The 16,683-nt window shown below is 41.6% G+C and overlaps 1 protein-coding gene across 2 annotated transcripts; it reads right to left on the bottom strand.

The window, feature by feature from the left end:
• Positions 1-387: 387 nt before the first annotated feature.
• Positions 388-14,770, bottom strand: AKIRIN1 (akirin 1). 2 transcript variants are annotated; one of them, XM_012779895.3, is made up of 5 exons: positions 14,414-14,770; positions 7,564-7,704; positions 3,785-3,919; positions 1,563-1,634; positions 388-625 (listed from the first exon to the last, which is right to left on the bottom strand). In XM_012779895.3, the coding sequence occupies exons 1-5, from the start codon at positions 14,634-14,636 to the stop codon at positions 615-617; spliced, it is 582 nt and encodes a 193-aa protein (XP_012635349.1). In that variant the 5' UTR covers positions 14,637-14,770; the 3' UTR covers positions 388-614. The 2 variants fall into 2 exon arrangements, 1 of the variants encoding a protein (XP_012635349.1); XR_012914347.1 differs by lacking the exons at positions 388-625; positions 1,563-1,634 and adding an exon at positions 7,084-7,243 and having other exon boundaries at positions 3,832-3,919.
• Between the last annotated feature and the right edge of the window lie 1,913 nt (positions 14,771-16,683).

Here is a 16,683-nt window from a genome sequence, read left to right as displayed (position 1 = left end):
CATAATCACATCTAATGTCCATCCTAACTTATGATTCATATTCTGTGCCTGGAAACAGTCCCTGTATTTAACAATAATACCTACACATAAAACAATCCACTGTTACAACTTATATGGTCACAAAACATTAATGATCTTCTTTCTGTAGACCAAGCAAATGTTTTAAACCATAATTGTCGTGCATCAAATTCACAGCCAGAATCCCCAAGACCAAAAAAAAAATTTGCACAATACAAATAATAACTTAAAATACACATACACACATATACACACACTCTCACACACACTTCTTACAGAACTGTGCTTGGGGAAACTCCATTTGTTGAGTGCCACTAAAGGCATATTTTGCTAAACTGCTGCTCCAGGTATTTTTGTTTGGAAAATCTATCACAGTAGGGCACAGCTGTTTATTGGATGAGCAGAAAAGAAAGATATGCTTGTGGCAACCAGAAAGTTTTAAGGTCTTTCAAGTTGTATAAAATGGACCTGCAGAAACAGTTAAGTGTTCTCAGGATGAAAAGTTGGAGCTGAAATGTGATATCAAACCAGTTGCAAAAAGTGTACAGCAGCCATCTCTTGAGGTCAAACCTGGTACCCAGTTATGCAACAAAGCTTCAGGACACATCTATAAATTAGGAATAAAAAAACAAGCTTCAGAATACAAAAAATGTAGTGTCATGCTTTTTAAAATAACAGTAAATGTGATAAACAGCATGAGCTGCCACTTAAAAAGAATTAAACCTCAAGAATTTAAGAAACCTGACTCAAATTCAGCTGTTTACAAATCATGTCTTGCGTTAACTGGTAGTTGCAAGATGTTTAGAATAAGAATTCCTGACCATGCACTTGATAAATTAGTTTAAGCAATCAATTTTCATATATAACAACTGGGGCCAGGTGTGGTGGCTCACACCTGAAATCCTAGCACTCTTCGAGGCCAAGGTGGGAGGGAGAATCGCTTTAGCTCAAGAGTTCAAGATCAGCCTGAGCAATGGTGAGACCCGGTCTTTGCTAAAAATAGAAAAATTAGCCAGGCTTTGAGGCATGTGCCTGTAGTCCCAGCTACTTGGGAGGCTAAGGCAGGAGGATCGCTTGAGCCCAGGAATTTGAGGTTGCTGTGAGCTAGGCTGACGCCATGGCACTCACTCTAGCCTGGGCAACAAAGCGAGACTCTGTCTCAAAAAAAGAAGAAAAAAACAATTGGAACTATCATTCTGGAGAAAATATAGGTAACAAACAAATTGGTGCTAGAGTTAGACCACCTAAGTTCAACCCTGCCTGAACTACTAGGATATGAGCTTGAACAAATTATACAACCTCTTTAAATGCTATTCTTGTCTGTAAAATGGAGATAATAATAGTCCCTGCCTCAAAGGATGACAACGAGGATTACAGAAGCTTTGGTGAGGATTTAAAGGGTTTGGCACAGTGCTGGGCACTTAAGTATTCTTAGCTATTATTTTACTTCACTGGAGCTTTTTGCTCTCAAGAGACAAGATATTCAGTGTCAAAATCTTGTTCTTAAACTTGGAAAATTCAAAGAAAAACTAGACAATACTTACAGCTTGTTGGCCTTGTCCCATACCGTCGCATAATCTGATCATGTGTGAATTTCACAAAAGATTCATATTGTTCTGTGAAGAGAAAGACAGTATATATTTATCCCCAGAAGCTTCCCCAACTTTTTTAAGAATCAACTGTCAGGATCACATCTAGCTTCCCAGTTTGAATTCTTCACCCTCTTAGCCCTCTTTGTATAAATCACTCTGAGGTCTGACCCTTCCTCTTAGATCCCAGAGCCAGGTATCTGGCTTCTAGATTTGGACACCAATTATCTATAATAATGTTTTCATAATTCCCCCCCCCACATAACTCCACCCCCTACTAACCACCTCCCAAAACAGAGAGATATGCTCACTACTATAGGCCAGCAAATTTCAGAAAATCTCCTATGGGACTTGAAGCTTTTTCCTTCCTATAAATTTTAACATATACATTGAGTGAAAAACATGAGTGGAAGCGGTGTGGAATGTCAGGAAAGCTAAGAGAAAATTTTATGCCATGTAATTGCAGACAGTTCTACAGAAGCATCACCTTCTGAAGGGAAACTCAGTAGAAGGCAGCTTCACATCTGTGAACAAAGAAGTGACTTAGAGCCAGCTGATCTGAACAATATTGAAGTAGAAGAGGGAATGATATACTAGAAGTTCTTATTTTTATTTTTTTAAGAAACAGGGTCTTGGCCGGGCGCGGTGGCTCACGCCTGTAATCCTAGCACTTTGGGAGGCCGAGGCGGGCGGATTGCTCAAGGTCAGGAGTTCGAAACCAGCCTGAGCGAGACCCCGTCTCTACCAAAAATAGAAAGAAATTAATTGACCAACTAAAAATATATATACAAAAAATTAGCCGGGCATGGTGGCGCATGCCTGTAGTCCCAGCTACTCGGGAGGCTGAGGCGGAAGGATCACTGAGCCCCGGAGATTGAGGTTGCTGTGAGCCAGACGCTACGGCACTCACTCTAGCCTGGGCAACAAAGTGAGACTCTGTCTCAAAAAAAAAAAAAAAAAAAAAGAAACAGGGTCTCACTCTGTTGCCAGGGTGTCTCAGGTGATCCTCCTGCTTCAGCCTCCCAAAATACTAGGATTAAAGGATTAATGGCCTACAGCTGCTTCTTATAATACATGTTATAGCATATTAAAGGCTCAAAGAAGTTCTACTAAAAGGAACCCACTTAACTTGGCTTAACCCATCAGTTGCCAATATAAAGCAGATCAATTAACATTCTGCAGAACCATGTTCTGTGGGTCACCAGACTGGGAAACAATATTGTTACAGGAAGAAGTAGTGCTTCTTCACTTCTCCCTGGTAAGTACACAGCAGCATTGCATGAAAGCTGCCCATAAATTTCTTAATTACACTGTCACCCTAAGCAACAGATCTTGAACTGTATCCCATCAGTGATAGGGTATAGTTAAGGACTTTGATCAGAAGAGGAATATGATGAGATCTGTGCTTAATATATAGCATTGTGTGTTTAATGTGGAACATCATCCACTTTCACTCAACAGGTACTACTTTCTATTCCTGATTCAGATCCCTTCCTTTCACAGAAGGCTCTATTTGTTGCCATCACTGATCATTACCTTTGTTATCTAGCCTGAGCTAGCCTTGCTTTACCCTATTATATCTCTCAAATAACAGGATGTCCAATACCCCTCTCATCTACAAAGTGACTCCCAATAGGAAGTCTGAATATACTGACAACACTACACCCAAACACTAGTTGAAAGGTTAGTACCATATCCCAACCAATAGTTTACCTGCCAGCTAGCCTAAATGGCCTACTCAGTGCCTTTATTCATATGGAAAATCCTTGTAAGAGCTTGTTTAATCTCCTCTCAAAAATACAAATGGAAAGTCTTTCCATATAAGGTATAAATGACAAATTCACAATCAACAAACAGTAACCTCAATACTCACAATTCAAAAAACCCTCTTATGAGATACTTCTTATAGAAGAACAAAAGCTTATGCTAAAAATAACAACACCCACATGTGGTGAACTCTTAAGGATTTTTCCCTTCAAGTGTGAAGGAATGTGTACTGTATGCTGTGGAGTGGCATCTGGAACAGAATTTCAAATTAAAGCCTGGACATTGAATGTAAAATAAAATAAAATAAACCCTCTTATATGAAAGCCCTAGTCTATTTTTCAAATTTAACTGGGGTTAATTCTTACTGAACCCTATTTAACAACAATGGCATAGTCACTGCCTCAGTCTACCTGCTAGTTTGGTATTGAGGATTTGCTCATACTCCTCCCGAATCTTATCTTCATAGTCTTTTAAGAGACGCTCACATATTATTCCAACTTGTCGGAGGGTAAAGGTGGGCTGGTCCTTCTTCATCCAGGAGGTACCTGGGCAAAAGATAAATCTAGTTTACACAATATAACCTAGCAATAGTTCTAAGATTTAGAATTAACAGCTTCATATAAACAGCTCTCACGATACATAAAAACTGTTTAGAAAAACTTCAATTTTCATTACTTTATGTGTAATATTTTTGCAAAATACTTTCAGTTTCTGCCACTTGTTTTACAAAGCCAAAGGTAAATTGAGAAGTAGGAACAACATGTATTTAGTTGTGTTAGCTGATCTATAGACAAAAACAGCTCTGATGCCGTAACAATCTGAGCCCATAGTCAATGATCATAAGTGACAAGAACAAAGAGTTTAAAGCTGATATAAAACCTCTAGTATGGATTAGAGAAAGTAGATTCATAGCATGAGAATTACCAAGATCTTTGGAGGTAACCTAGACCTATGTTTAAACAAGAAGGTGCATAATAATTATCTGTAACATTAACAACAACAAAAAAGGATACATGTCCTGATTTAATTCCTGGTCAGGGCTTGGGTGTCTTTTATTTTAAACCCTACAGGCGATTCTGATAAAAATGGGAAGTTTAAGGCTCAGGAGAAAAACTGTTAGCAAAGTCATTAATCTTTAAGGTCATCAAATCAAGTTCTTAATAAGTTCAAACATTCACAAAGAATTTGTTTTCTCTTTCTTTTTTTTTTGGCAGAGTCTTCTTACTCTGTTGCCTGGGCTAGAGTGCAGTGGTGCCATAGCTCACTGCAACCTCAAACTCCTGGGGCTCAAGTGATCTTCATACCTCAGTCCCCCAAGTAGCTGGGACTACAGGGGTGTACCACTATGACCAGCAAAAAATTTTTAAAAAGTTTTGTACTAGCACTCTGGGAAGCCGAGGCAGGTGGATCACTCAAGGTCAGAAGTTCAAAACCAGCCTAAGCAAGAGCAAAACCCCGCCTCTACTAAAAATAGAAAGAAATTAATTGGCCAACTAAACATATTTAGAAAAAATTAGCCGGGCATAGTGGCGCATGCCTGTAATCCCAGCTACTTGGGAGGCTGAGGCAGGAGGATTGCTTGAGCCCAGGAGTTTGAGGTGCTGTGAGCTAGGCTGATGCCACAACACTCTAGCCCGTAATCCTAGCATTCTGGGAGGCAAGAGGCGAGCAGATCATTTGAGCTCAGGAGTTTGAGACCAGCCTGAGCAAAAGCAAGACCCCATCTCTACTAAAAATAGAAAGAAATTAGCTGGACACCTAAAAAAAAATTTTATATATATATATATATTAACCGGGCATGGTGGCACATACCTGTAATCCCAGCTATTCAGGAGGCTGAGGCAGGAAGATTGATTGCCTAAGCCCAGGAGTTTGAGGTTGATGTGAGCTAGGCTGATGCCACAGCACTTTAGCTTGGGCAACAGAGTGAGACTCTGTTTCAAAAAAACAAAAAAATTTTTGTAGTGATAGTCTTGCTGTGTTGCTCAGGCTGGTCTTGAACACCTGGACTCAAGCAATCCTCTTGCCTTGGCCTCCCAAAGTGCTAGGATGATAGGCATGAGCCACTGTACCCAGACAAGAATCTCTTTTTGAAGCATGAATGGAGACAATTAGGTACTACACAGCTCATCCTAGATCCCTTCTGAATTCAGGTTGAGAAGAGTGAAATGTTCCTAAAATAGTAAAGTTAGAAACCAAAATATCCATTGGAATGCTAGAAAACATAGAAACCTAACATTATAAGAACCAGAACGTTTGTGGTAGACACTATGGATTCCTTTGCCTAAACACTTATTGTAACTTCCTTCTAGTTTCTCCTCAGTCTTTTTCCCAGTAGAGGCTCTGAAATTCAAACAACATTTTTCAGACTCCTTGGTAGCTAAAATTTCTGATGTGGTTAGGTTCTGCCAATCAGATTCACTCACAAAAGCTTTGAATTCAGTACTAAGATAAGTGGAGGGATAAGCTTGCACTAGGCATCTATTCTGGCGGTGAGGCTAAAACAGAAGCAGCCTGACTCTAGAGCTGGCAACTGGAAAAAGAGATTCCATGGGTGGCCTTCTGATCATGATTAAAAAAAAAAAAAGCAGCCCCGGTGGTAGGTAGCCCAGTTCTGAGGCGTTCCTGAAAGCTTAGACTACAATCTTTTTCTTCAGCCTTCTTAGTTAGCTTGTAAGCTATTGAACAACTTGAAACAAATATTTTTTTTGCTTAAACTAATTAGAGTGTATCTTTTCCCCTACAAATAAAACCTGACCCAACCATCTAGCCAGTCATACCCATAACATATTCTTTTTTTTTTTTTTTTTTTTTTTTTTTTCTTTTTTTTTTTTTTTTGAGACAGAGTCTCGCTTTGTTGTCCAGGCTAGAGTGAGTGCCGTGGCGTCAGCCTAGCTCACAGCAACCTCAAACTCCTGGGCTCCAGTGATCCTTCTGCCTCAGCCTCCCGAGTAGCTGGGACTACAGGCATGCGCCACTATGCCCGGCTAATTTTTTATATATATATATCAGTTGGCCAATTAATTTCTTTCTATTTATAGTAGAGACGGGGTCTCGCTCTTGCTCAGGCTGGTTTTGAACTCCTGACCTTGAGCAATCCGCCCGCCTCGGCCTCCCAAGAGCTAGGATTACAGGCGTGAGCCACAGCGCCCGGCCCCATAACATATTCTATTACTTCAAAACTATATTACTAAAATCTCAAGATTGCTAGTTGTAACCACTGAAAGATCTATCATTTATGTATGTACAAGAGCAATCAGAAATGGTGTTGTTCCAGAGCTACAAGCTTTGGATTATAGGGAAACAATTTTTTTTTTTAAAAACATATTGATGTTAAATTAACATAAAATAGAATTAACCATTTTAAAGCAAACAATGGTATTTAGTGCCAAAACATTCCCATCACTACAGAAAGTATAACTCCTCACCTATTAAGCCCTTATCTTCCCATTCTCCCCTCCCCCTAGCTCCTGGCAAACACCAATTTACATTCTGTAAAGAGACAATTTTTAAATCAAGGTAACTTTTAATAACCCTTAGAACTGTTAAAAAATAAAGTACGTTGTGAGGAAACATTCTCCCCTACTGTTAAAGGAGACAGAGTTCACCATCACTGGAGATGTTCTAACACTGGGCTGTTGAACCCCAACAGCAAGCAATATGGCAGGCAAGATTGGTTTCCTACATGACCATGAAGATTCTCTCCAACCTTGAGATTCTACTTTTGAGCACATCCTCTCTGACCTCCTGGCAATGATGTTACAGAGCAGCACTGTCCAACAGAATGTTCTGCAATGATGGAAGTGTCCTATAGATCCAATAAAACAGCCATATGTGGCTACTGAGCACTTGAAATGCGACTGCTGCATCTGAGAAAATGAATTTTTACATTTTATTTAATTTTAATTAATTTTAAATTGAACAGCCACACATGGCTAATGGCCACAGTATTACACATTGCAGTTATAGATGAGGATGCTCTTGTATTGGTTAGATGGAAGCACAATCAAATCAATCTAAGGTCTTTTCCAGTTTTATGACTTTATGGTTTTAAAAGTATTTATAAGTAGTAATATAATGTATCCACTTTACCAATTGTGTTACATTAGAGAAGATCAATTCTGGATTGGGAAACCATCATAAATACGATTTACAAACTCTTAAATGGATTTTACACAAGCAGGCTTACCTGGAGAACTAGGTGCTGTGAGTGCTGAGGAGTGAGGTTGACTTTCCGAAGCACAAGCTTCACTCTGATTAAGAACAACTTCTAAATGTCTCCACCTCTGATAACGACTATATTCTTGTTTTATGTTCTGAAAAATTTGCTCTAATGAAAAAGAAATAAACTTGAGCTTTCACTTTATTGTGTCATTTCTTCAAACTCTTAACAAGTGGGAAGAGACAAGGTCTTTTGATTAGACTTTAGATAGTCCCTTTAGCATGTAGGCCTCAATCTCTTCCTTCCCCCCATATAAACATTCCCCCTCTAGCCCCAGAGACAGTGTACTCTTATCGCCACTATTTCAACAATGCACAGAATAGTGGGGCTATTTTGGCATAAGTCATCCAGAGTTTCCTTCATTCCTGTGGCAATGAAGACTAGATCTGCCCTTTGATGGGTGATTAGCACAATTTACAGTAAAAGAAACCTCCCATTACCTAATAGCGTACTATTTTTGACCTCCTTTAAGTTTTATAATTTCTCAAACTAGGGTATTAAAAGGAAGTCTCTTACCACCCAAGGCCTTCTAATAACAAAGCTCTTGTCCCATACAGTACTCTTAAGATCTTTGGAAAAGAGGACAGCAGAAACCATTATGTTCACAGCCTGGACACTAACCAACCAGGGGAAGAGCTGAGGTTTACTGCTTGGGACTGATGGTCAGGGCTTAGAAAAGAATTCTGATCCTTCAAGAGGCAATATTTGGTGGACTTCAGATTACTATTCTGAGTCAAGGTAATCACAAACCAAATTTGCTAACTCTATTAAAGGGAGTCCAGGAAACACAAATTACTAACCACTTTGAAGTACACTCCTAAAGACAATAAAAGAATTTGAAAGGATGTGGTTTTCAAGTTCTTCATTTTTGTAGTATTATACTGTATTCATTCTCTAGGTAATAAAGTCTCCTAAGAAAAAAAAGAATTCCAGAAAATTGTATCCACCCCAACTCTTATTATTCTAGTGTATACTCTCAATATTTTTTTAATGGTGGGAGGTGTTAATAATCCCACTTTGCTTCTTCCTAGCTGTGTGTCTATAACCTTGGGAAGTCATTTAGGACCTTTAGTCTAGTTCTTCAATATAAATTTCAAATGCCTATCTGATAAGGTAGTGAAAATCAAAATTAGAGATAATAATAACACCATAACAAGTGATGATCCAGTCCAGGAACGGATAGGAACTCTAAATGGCTCCATACATAGTTAAATTCCATAACTGTCAGCCTAAAACTGGAAAAATGTAGGATTAGCAATGCACAATGGTTGCCTTTAAGAGTGCTATGAAGTTCATATTTGAGATCTCTCAATTTATGAAGTTTTTTTCATTTCATTTTTATAATGCATTATTCCTCAACTGCATACTTGCCAAATTCAAGACAGGGATGTAAGAAACTGCAAAGACTTGAAACAAGAAAGGAAAAGTATGAGGACAATACCCATGGGAACAGAAGGTCTTTGATAAACCTCTAACTGCCTCCTGTATGGTAAAGTGAACAAATGGAAAGGTACAACTTTGAGGCTGGTAGAAAGACTAGCAAGCTCAAGTAGATACGATTTTCTTCCAAAGAAGGCCACATAAAACAGGAAAGTTTTAAAAAAGAAAAATGTAAATCTTTTTAACAGTGGACAATAATTTTAATCCTTGTCTCCCACTATTATTTGAAGTTGTGTTTCTAGATTATATCAGGCTAGGCCAGCCCTTAAAACTCTTACAGTGGCTGGGCATGGTGGCTCATGCCTATAATCCTAGCACTCTGGGAGGCCGAGGTGAGCGGATCGCTCAAGGAGTTCCAAACTCAGTGGGAACTTGGTCAGGAGTTCGAAACCAGCCTGAGTAAGAGTGAGACCCCGTCTTTACTAAAAATAGAAAGAAATTAATTGGCCAACTAAAAATATTTAAAAACAAAAACAAAAAACAACCCTCTACAGTGGTTCCAAGCTGCTGCAGACCAAAATCCAACCTCTTGAACATGGCATTCAATGCCTTCCAAGACTCGACCCCTATTTATTTTCCCAGTTCCATATCCTACAACAATGCAGTTAACATTAAATTATTCTTTCCTTATTTTGTGGGTTTTCTGGCCTTTGTTCTAGTAATTTCCCTGTGCTTCAAATGAGGCTGGCCCCCAAACATTACTCAAGACTCAGCTAATATGCTATCTCAATGCAGAAGTTATTCCCCAACTCTCATGTCATGATCAATTAATTGCTTTGCATCTAGACTTACTCTATGTCTACAAACATCTCCTTGAGGTCAGCAACTCCCATTCATGCCTGTCGTCCACCCAGCACTCAATAAAAATTTAAGCAATGAAAGACTTAATTTTATAGGACCCTTCCACAAAAAGTGCTAAACAGGTCAAATATCCCTAATCCAAAACGTTTGAGACAGAATTGTTTCACATTTTGGAATATTTGCATCATCCTTACCAGTTGAGCATCCCTAACCTGAAATCTGAAATGACCCAATGAGTATTTCCTTTGAGTGTCATGTTGGCAGCATTTTGGAGCATTTTGGATTTCAGATTCTTGGATTAGAAATGCTCAACCTGTGTTACACATATCTTTTTATAGAGTGAGGTAAAAACAATTTCTTGACCACTTCTGAGAGTTTACAACCCTTGAGATAACAACTGTGATGTTAGAAAATGAAGTCACTGATTTTTAAACTCTATTTTCCATTAGTTGGTTTATTCTATTTGTATAGCATCATTCCCGCTCCCATTCTTCCTTTTTTTTTTTTTTTTTTTGAGACAGAGTCTCACTTTGTTGTCCAGGCTAGAGTGAGTGCCGTGGCGTCAGCCTGGCTCACAGCAACCTCAATCTCCGGGGCTCAGCGATCCTACTGCCTCAGCATCCCGAGTAGCTGGGACTACAGGCATGCGCCACCACGCCTGGCTAATTTTTTGTACATGTATTTTTAGTTGGTCAATTAATTTATTTCTATTTTTTTTTTGGTAGAGACGGGGTCTCGGCTCAGGCTGGTTTCGAACTCCTGACCTTGAGCAATCCGCCCGCCTCGGCCTTCCAAAGTGCTAGGATTACAGGCGTGAGCCACCACGCCCGGCCCATTCTTCCTTTTTAATCAAAAAGATATCCTTCACTTAAGCCAAAGCACCAAATAATGATTAATATTTGTATTTCTATCATAATAGAACCATATTCCAATAAGCATTAAGAAACATAACTGATGTGTTCACAATGTCAGGTTAAAAAAAAAGAAACATAACTGATCTTTACAAATGAATATTTTAGATAAAACATTTTAACACAAATAACCAGGAAACTAGTTTGCATGATCTTTGCAAAAATTAGATTTTTTTTTTTTTTTGAGACAGAGTCTCGCTTTGTTGCCTAGGCTAGAATGAGTGCCGTGGCGTCAGCCTAGCTCACAGCAACCTCAAACTCCCGGGCTCAAGCAATCCTTCTGCCTCAGCCTCCCAAGTGGCTGGGACTACAGGCATGTGCCACCATGCCCGGCTAATTTTTTCTATATATATTATTTGGCCAATTAATTTCTTTCTATTTATACTAGAGACGGGGTCTCGCTCTTGCTCAGGCTGGTTTCGAACTCCTGACCTCGAGCAATCCGCCCGCCTCGGCCTCCCAGAGAACTAGGATTACAGGCGTGAGCCACCGCGCCCGGCCCAAAAATTATATTTTAAGATTTAAAAAAACAGTGCCCTGGCTGGGTGAAGTAGGTCATGCCTATAATCCTAGCACTCTGGGAGGCTGAGGCAGGAGGATCGTTTGAGCTCAGGAGTTCGAGACCAGCCTGAGCAAGAGCGAGACCCTATCTCTACTAAAATAGAAAGAAATTAACTGGCCAACTAAAATATATAGAAAAAATTGGCCGGGCATGGTGGCACATGCCTGTGGTCCCAGCTACTCGGGAGGCTGAGGCAGCAGGATTGCTTGAGCCCAGAGAGTTTGAAGTGGCTGTGAGCTAGGCTGACGCCATAGCACTCACTCTAGCCTGGGCAACAAAGCAAGACTCTGTTTATAAATAAATAAATAAATAAAATAGGCTGGGCACGGTGGCTCACGCCTGTAATCCTAGCACTCTGGGAGGCCGAGGTGGGCGGATTGCTCAAGGTCAGGAGATTGAGACCAGCCTGAGCAAGAGTGAGTCCCTGTCTCTACTATAAATAGAAAGAAATTAATTGGCCAACTAATATATATAGAAAAAATTAGCCGGGCATGGTGGTGCATGCCTGTAGTCCCAGCTATTTGGGAGGCTGAGGCAGCAGGATTGCCTGAGCCCAGGAGTTTGAGGTTGCTGTGAGCTAGGCTGATGCCACGGCACTCACTCTAGCCTGGGCAACAAAGCAAGACTCTGTCTCAAAAATAAATAAATAAATAAAATAAAATACAATAAAATAAAATAAATAAAATATATAGAAAAAAATTAGCCAGGCATGGTGACACATGCCTATAGTCTCAGCTACTCAGGAAGCTGAGGCAGAAGGATCGCTTGAGCCCAGGAGTTTGAGGTTGCTGTGAGCTAGGCTGGTGCCACAGCACTCTAGCCAAGGCAACAGAGTAAGACTGTCTCAAAAAAAAAAAAAAAAAAAAAAAAAAAAAAAAAAACAGTGCCCCATTATAGCACTCTGCCATATTCAGACAAATACATTCAATGATCATCACCAGGGGAGGTGGCTCACACCTGTAATCCTAGCACTCTGGGAGGCCGAGTGGGGAGGATTGCTCAAGGTCAGGAGACCCTGTCTCTACTATAAATAGAAAGAAATTAATTGGCCAACTAATAGATATAGAAAAAATCAGCTGGGCATGGTGGCACATGCCTGTAGTCCCAGCTATTTGGGAGGCTGAGGCAGTTGGATCGCTTGAGCCCAGGAGTTTGAGGTTGCTGTGAGCTAGGCTGACGCCAGGGAACTCAGTCTAGCCTAGGCAACAAAGCGAGACTGTCTCAAAAAAAAGGAGTTGGGAGACCAGCCTGAGCAAGAGCAAGAGCCCATCTCTACCAAAAACAGAAAAAATGAGCCAGACCTGGTGGCATGTGCCTGTAGTCTCAGCTACTTGGGAAGCTGAGACAGGAGGATTGCTTGAGCCCAGGAGTTTCAGATTGCTGTGAGCTAGGCTGACAATCACAGCACCCTAGTCCCCAGTGACAAAGTGAGATAGAGAAAAAAAAAAAGAAAAAAAATCCCACAATCAATAATTATTAAAATGTGAACTATAACAGAATTAATGTAGACGGCAGTATTGAAGAAAACATTTACATAAAACCCATCACTTTGTATTTTCCAAAATACTTTTTGCAGTTATCTCGATGGATCCTCAACAAAAGATAGGACAAGTGTAACGTTCACTTCATAGGAGTGAGACCCCAAAAGATTATGTGACTATCTCTGGGAATCTTCAGGAGTCCTGGAAGAAAAAAATATCACTGCAAGTAGAGACATCTATGCCTTCCCCACCTCCACTTTTGAGGGCTCTTTAAAAAGAACTTTTGAAAATATTATCTCATTCTGTACATAAGGTTATACAACATTAGGTGGCCAGGGAATTTAAAGTAGAACAGAGTTCTTTAACAGCAGGTTAGTCAGGTATGGATGAGAAACTTGAAGAAATGACTCCATTGGGCTTAGCAAATAGGGGAAAATATGATACAGGCACAGAAGGGTGGGTCTGGAGGAAAGAAGAGAGGTACAGTTTGAAGAAAATATATAAAAAACTGACTAGGTGAGATATCTTTGAATGCCAGGATAAAGTGGAGAGGAACACCAGTAAGGATATAAACTCTGGGAGGGCTCAGAGAGCGGCAGGAATCTTGCTGTGAGGATGAGGGCCTGAAATCTGCCTGTGGATATGCAAAGTAAGGAGGAAATGAAACCTAATGGCAACTGGTAAGTGAAAAGGGGTGAGGAAAGAATGATTATAAAGTAATTTCAAGGTTTTTCTTAAGCTTGAGCAATAGAAAAACACCCAAAGAAATGACTGGCCAAAGTCCATTTCTGAGCCCCCCTCATTTCTGGGAGCCCTTAAAAACTGCTGAATATTAATGCTGATGCACTTTCTCCTCTACTCCTGAACTATGATTTGGTATCTTTACTGTAAGACCAGCCCTTCCTTTTCCTTGGCCAAAGTGGAATGCCTTATTGAAGGAGAATCCCTGTATTACGGTGGGTTGACTTCTTGCTTTCAGAACCTCGGTACGGTGAAGGATTCTCAAATTCTAGCTAACGACCTACCGATTTCAAGCCATATATGGTACAAGACAATAGCCATACAATAAAAGAACACGGCCAGTCCCTCTGAAATGGTCAGGTTGAAATCGGATTCCCTGATTCTTCCGGCAGCCACCGGTCCCTGAAGACTTCTGGAAATAGGTCTTCTTACAGGCTACAGTACAGTGCAGAACAACACACACTCACGCCCCTTCCCATTAACCCGCCCCCACTCCCATCCTCAAGGCCGGGTTCGTGAGTAGAATCCAATTTTCCATGGCCCACTGGATCTGCAGAGCGGCTCAGTGCAGGCCCGGGCAGCGGAGGCAGGAGGGGCTTCAGGGACGGGGAGGGCCCTGAACGGCCAGGGGTATTCCCACATTCCTCTTGGTGCCCACCCCTCCGGAATCTCCAGTTCCAGGAAAACCGAAAACCGACAGTGGCTCCACTACCTCTCCCGGATATCTCCCATCCCCAGAAGCAACCAGGCTCTGCGGCACCCCAGTTCTCTTTTCTCAAGGCAAAGATGGGGTCGTGGGTGAATTGGCCTGGCATTCATAACCCCCCCCCCCAATATGCCTGGGCCTGGCTTCCTGCCAAGCCCGCAACAGCATAGGTTACCCGGAGTTGGAAGGCGCCGCTCGCTGCCGGGCGGGGCGGGCTGCTGCAGAGTCGGCTGTAGGGTCTGTGTCTGAAGCGGCGGTGGTGGCGGCTCGGCGTCCGGGGGCCTGAGGCCCGGAGTGGGGCCGGGGAGAGGGGCACAGCGCCGCCGCTTCGGCGAACCGGGGCTCAGCAGCGCCGCCTCGAACTCCATGGGCCGCTTCAGCGTCGCCCCGCACGCCATGCCGCTGAAGGGCCAAAGACCAGGAGCAGACGAGGCGGTAACTGCGGCCCAACCTCCGGCTCCTCAGCGGGGTTCACAAGCCAAGCCGGCTCCAATGGCGCCTCTAGCACCCGGCAGCGGCACTGGCCCCGCCTTCTGTGGCGTCACGGGCGTGCGCCACCGCCCGGCAGAGGGGGGGAAACCGGAAGAGGGCCGCTCTGGGAGTTTGGTCAGCCATGGCCGGGCCCGCGGTGCCCCCTGCTGAGGAAATGGAACGGTCTGGGCGGAGAGCGTGGTCACCAAGCAACATCGGGAAGGTCCCCACCCCCGCCTCCGCCCCTCCCAGGTTCCCATCCCCCCGCGCTCCTACCGTCGCGCCTGGGTGGCCTCTTAGGTTTTCGCACCTGCGCGGCACGGAAGGAGGGAGGGGCGAACTTGGAGGGGACTGTTGAGGGGCCACCGGGGGTTGGTAACTCTCGGTCCCATAACCTGTTAGGCCTCTCTTGTCCCCATGATAAAGAGAGGACGATTCTTAAAGGTCATCAAGGGCATTCCGCTGAGTCCACGGAAGTCTTGCACTTAAAAATAACCAAATTATCTGAGGATGAGCTTTAGGAAGTCCAAGAACCTCATGAAATTATGTGCAAAGTTGTGGTGTGGTGGTGGGGTGTTTTGTGGTATTTTTGCAATAACTTTCCCATACCTTAATCAGCTCATCAAAAAGGTCTGTTACTTAAAAAAGTTAAAAACAAACAGAAAACACCCACTGGCTTAAACCATCTGAGAATGGTGTCAGCGTTAAGAACTTCAGCTGATAGCCAATTTGCCAGTTTCCACATCTGACTTGGCAGCTCAGGTTCTTCCTCAGGTCTATCTGAATTCTTTACAGCAGTAACAGCTGTAGAGAGCTTTTGATACTCTGGAACTATAAATAGATAACAGGAGGGTTCTGCTTTCAGAAACTGTGTGTCCCTGTGTTTTACTGGGGAGCAGTTCCATTGCTTTCAGCAGATCATTAAAGGGATCTGTGATCCAATAAAATGTTCTCTAACTATTCATATATATTAATAATGACCATGCCTTCTGAGATCTGTCTTCAACATATCTCTGGGATTTTTCAGAGCAGTCCAAATTTCAGATAATCTTTTCTAATAGCTCATTGCCAGAGCAATGTGCCCCAATATTTGAGTTCGAGAATATGGGGTTACCATCTCAATTCCCATTCTTTTCTGTTCCCAGTCTCTTCTCTGTTGCTTTTCTCTGGGTCCTCTTCAGTTTCTCCAAATTCTTTAAAGAGCATAACATAGGTCATGTATTTTTGCATTTATCTTTGTAAAATAGCAGAAATAATTCTAAAAGGACTGAGCATACCAAATATTAATTTTATTTTATTCCATCTCTTGTCCATAAGAATATAAAGGAGGTTTACAATAGATTAGAAAATAAGAAATGAAATATTAGGGCCAGAGAAAAAGATCACAGTTATCCTGGGGTTAAACATGACTGTAACCGAATACAAAATTTAGTTCTGAACTTCCTAGATGCCAGGGCAAAAATGAAAACACAGTGCATGTTGAATAGATTTTGTCATCTGAAGGGAATGAGTTCATTCCATAGGAGACAGACCATAGGAAATTTTTTTCCTGTATCACTAAATTCTAAAGGTAGTTTCTCATGTGACTTTATTGGGAAACAGTGAATGATGTAATAAACCAATCATGAGGATTTGAACAACAAATGCAAAAGCAAAATTCATATGGATATTTCTTGTTATGGCTGACAAAAGCTAAGGACATAAAAAGCAACCTAGTGATGGTTATTTTATAAGGGTCTAATGTGGTCCAAGTAAATTGCTTTCTTATGATATAAACATATATAAACAGATCCAAAGTTAGAGCTTAGATTTGAAAAATATGTCCTTTGACATAAATAGCACTTCTTTGAGCTAGGGTTTTGCTAAGTGCTTTGACTGTCATTCTCTTCTCTGTGATCCTTTAAAACATTGAGTGTGAGGCCAAGTGTGGTGGCTCATGTCTGTAATCCTAGCACTCTGAGAGGCCTACGTGGC

Source organism: Microcebus murinus, chromosome 2 (assembly GCF_040939455.1).
Source record: "Microcebus murinus isolate Inina chromosome 2, M.murinus_Inina_mat1.0, whole genome shotgun sequence".
Taxonomy (NCBI): Eukaryota; Metazoa; Chordata; class Mammalia; order Primates; family Cheirogaleidae; genus Microcebus; species Microcebus murinus.
This window is presented reverse-complemented; position numbering and strand designations above follow the sequence as displayed.

Coding starts and splice junctions, on each gene's coding strand:
- AKIRIN1 (XM_012779895.3), bottom strand. CDS start 14,636: ATGGCGTGCGGGGCGACGCTGAAGCGGCCCATGGAGTTCGAGGCGGCG. Junction 7,705..14,413: donor GCGGCGCCTTCCAACTCCGG/GTAACCTATGCT, acceptor CTTTTTCATTAG/AGCAAATTTTTCAGAACATA. Junction 3,920..7,563: donor CACAGCACCTAGTTCTCCAG/GTAAGCCTGCTT, acceptor TCTTTTGCCCAG/GTACCTCCTGGATGAAGAAG.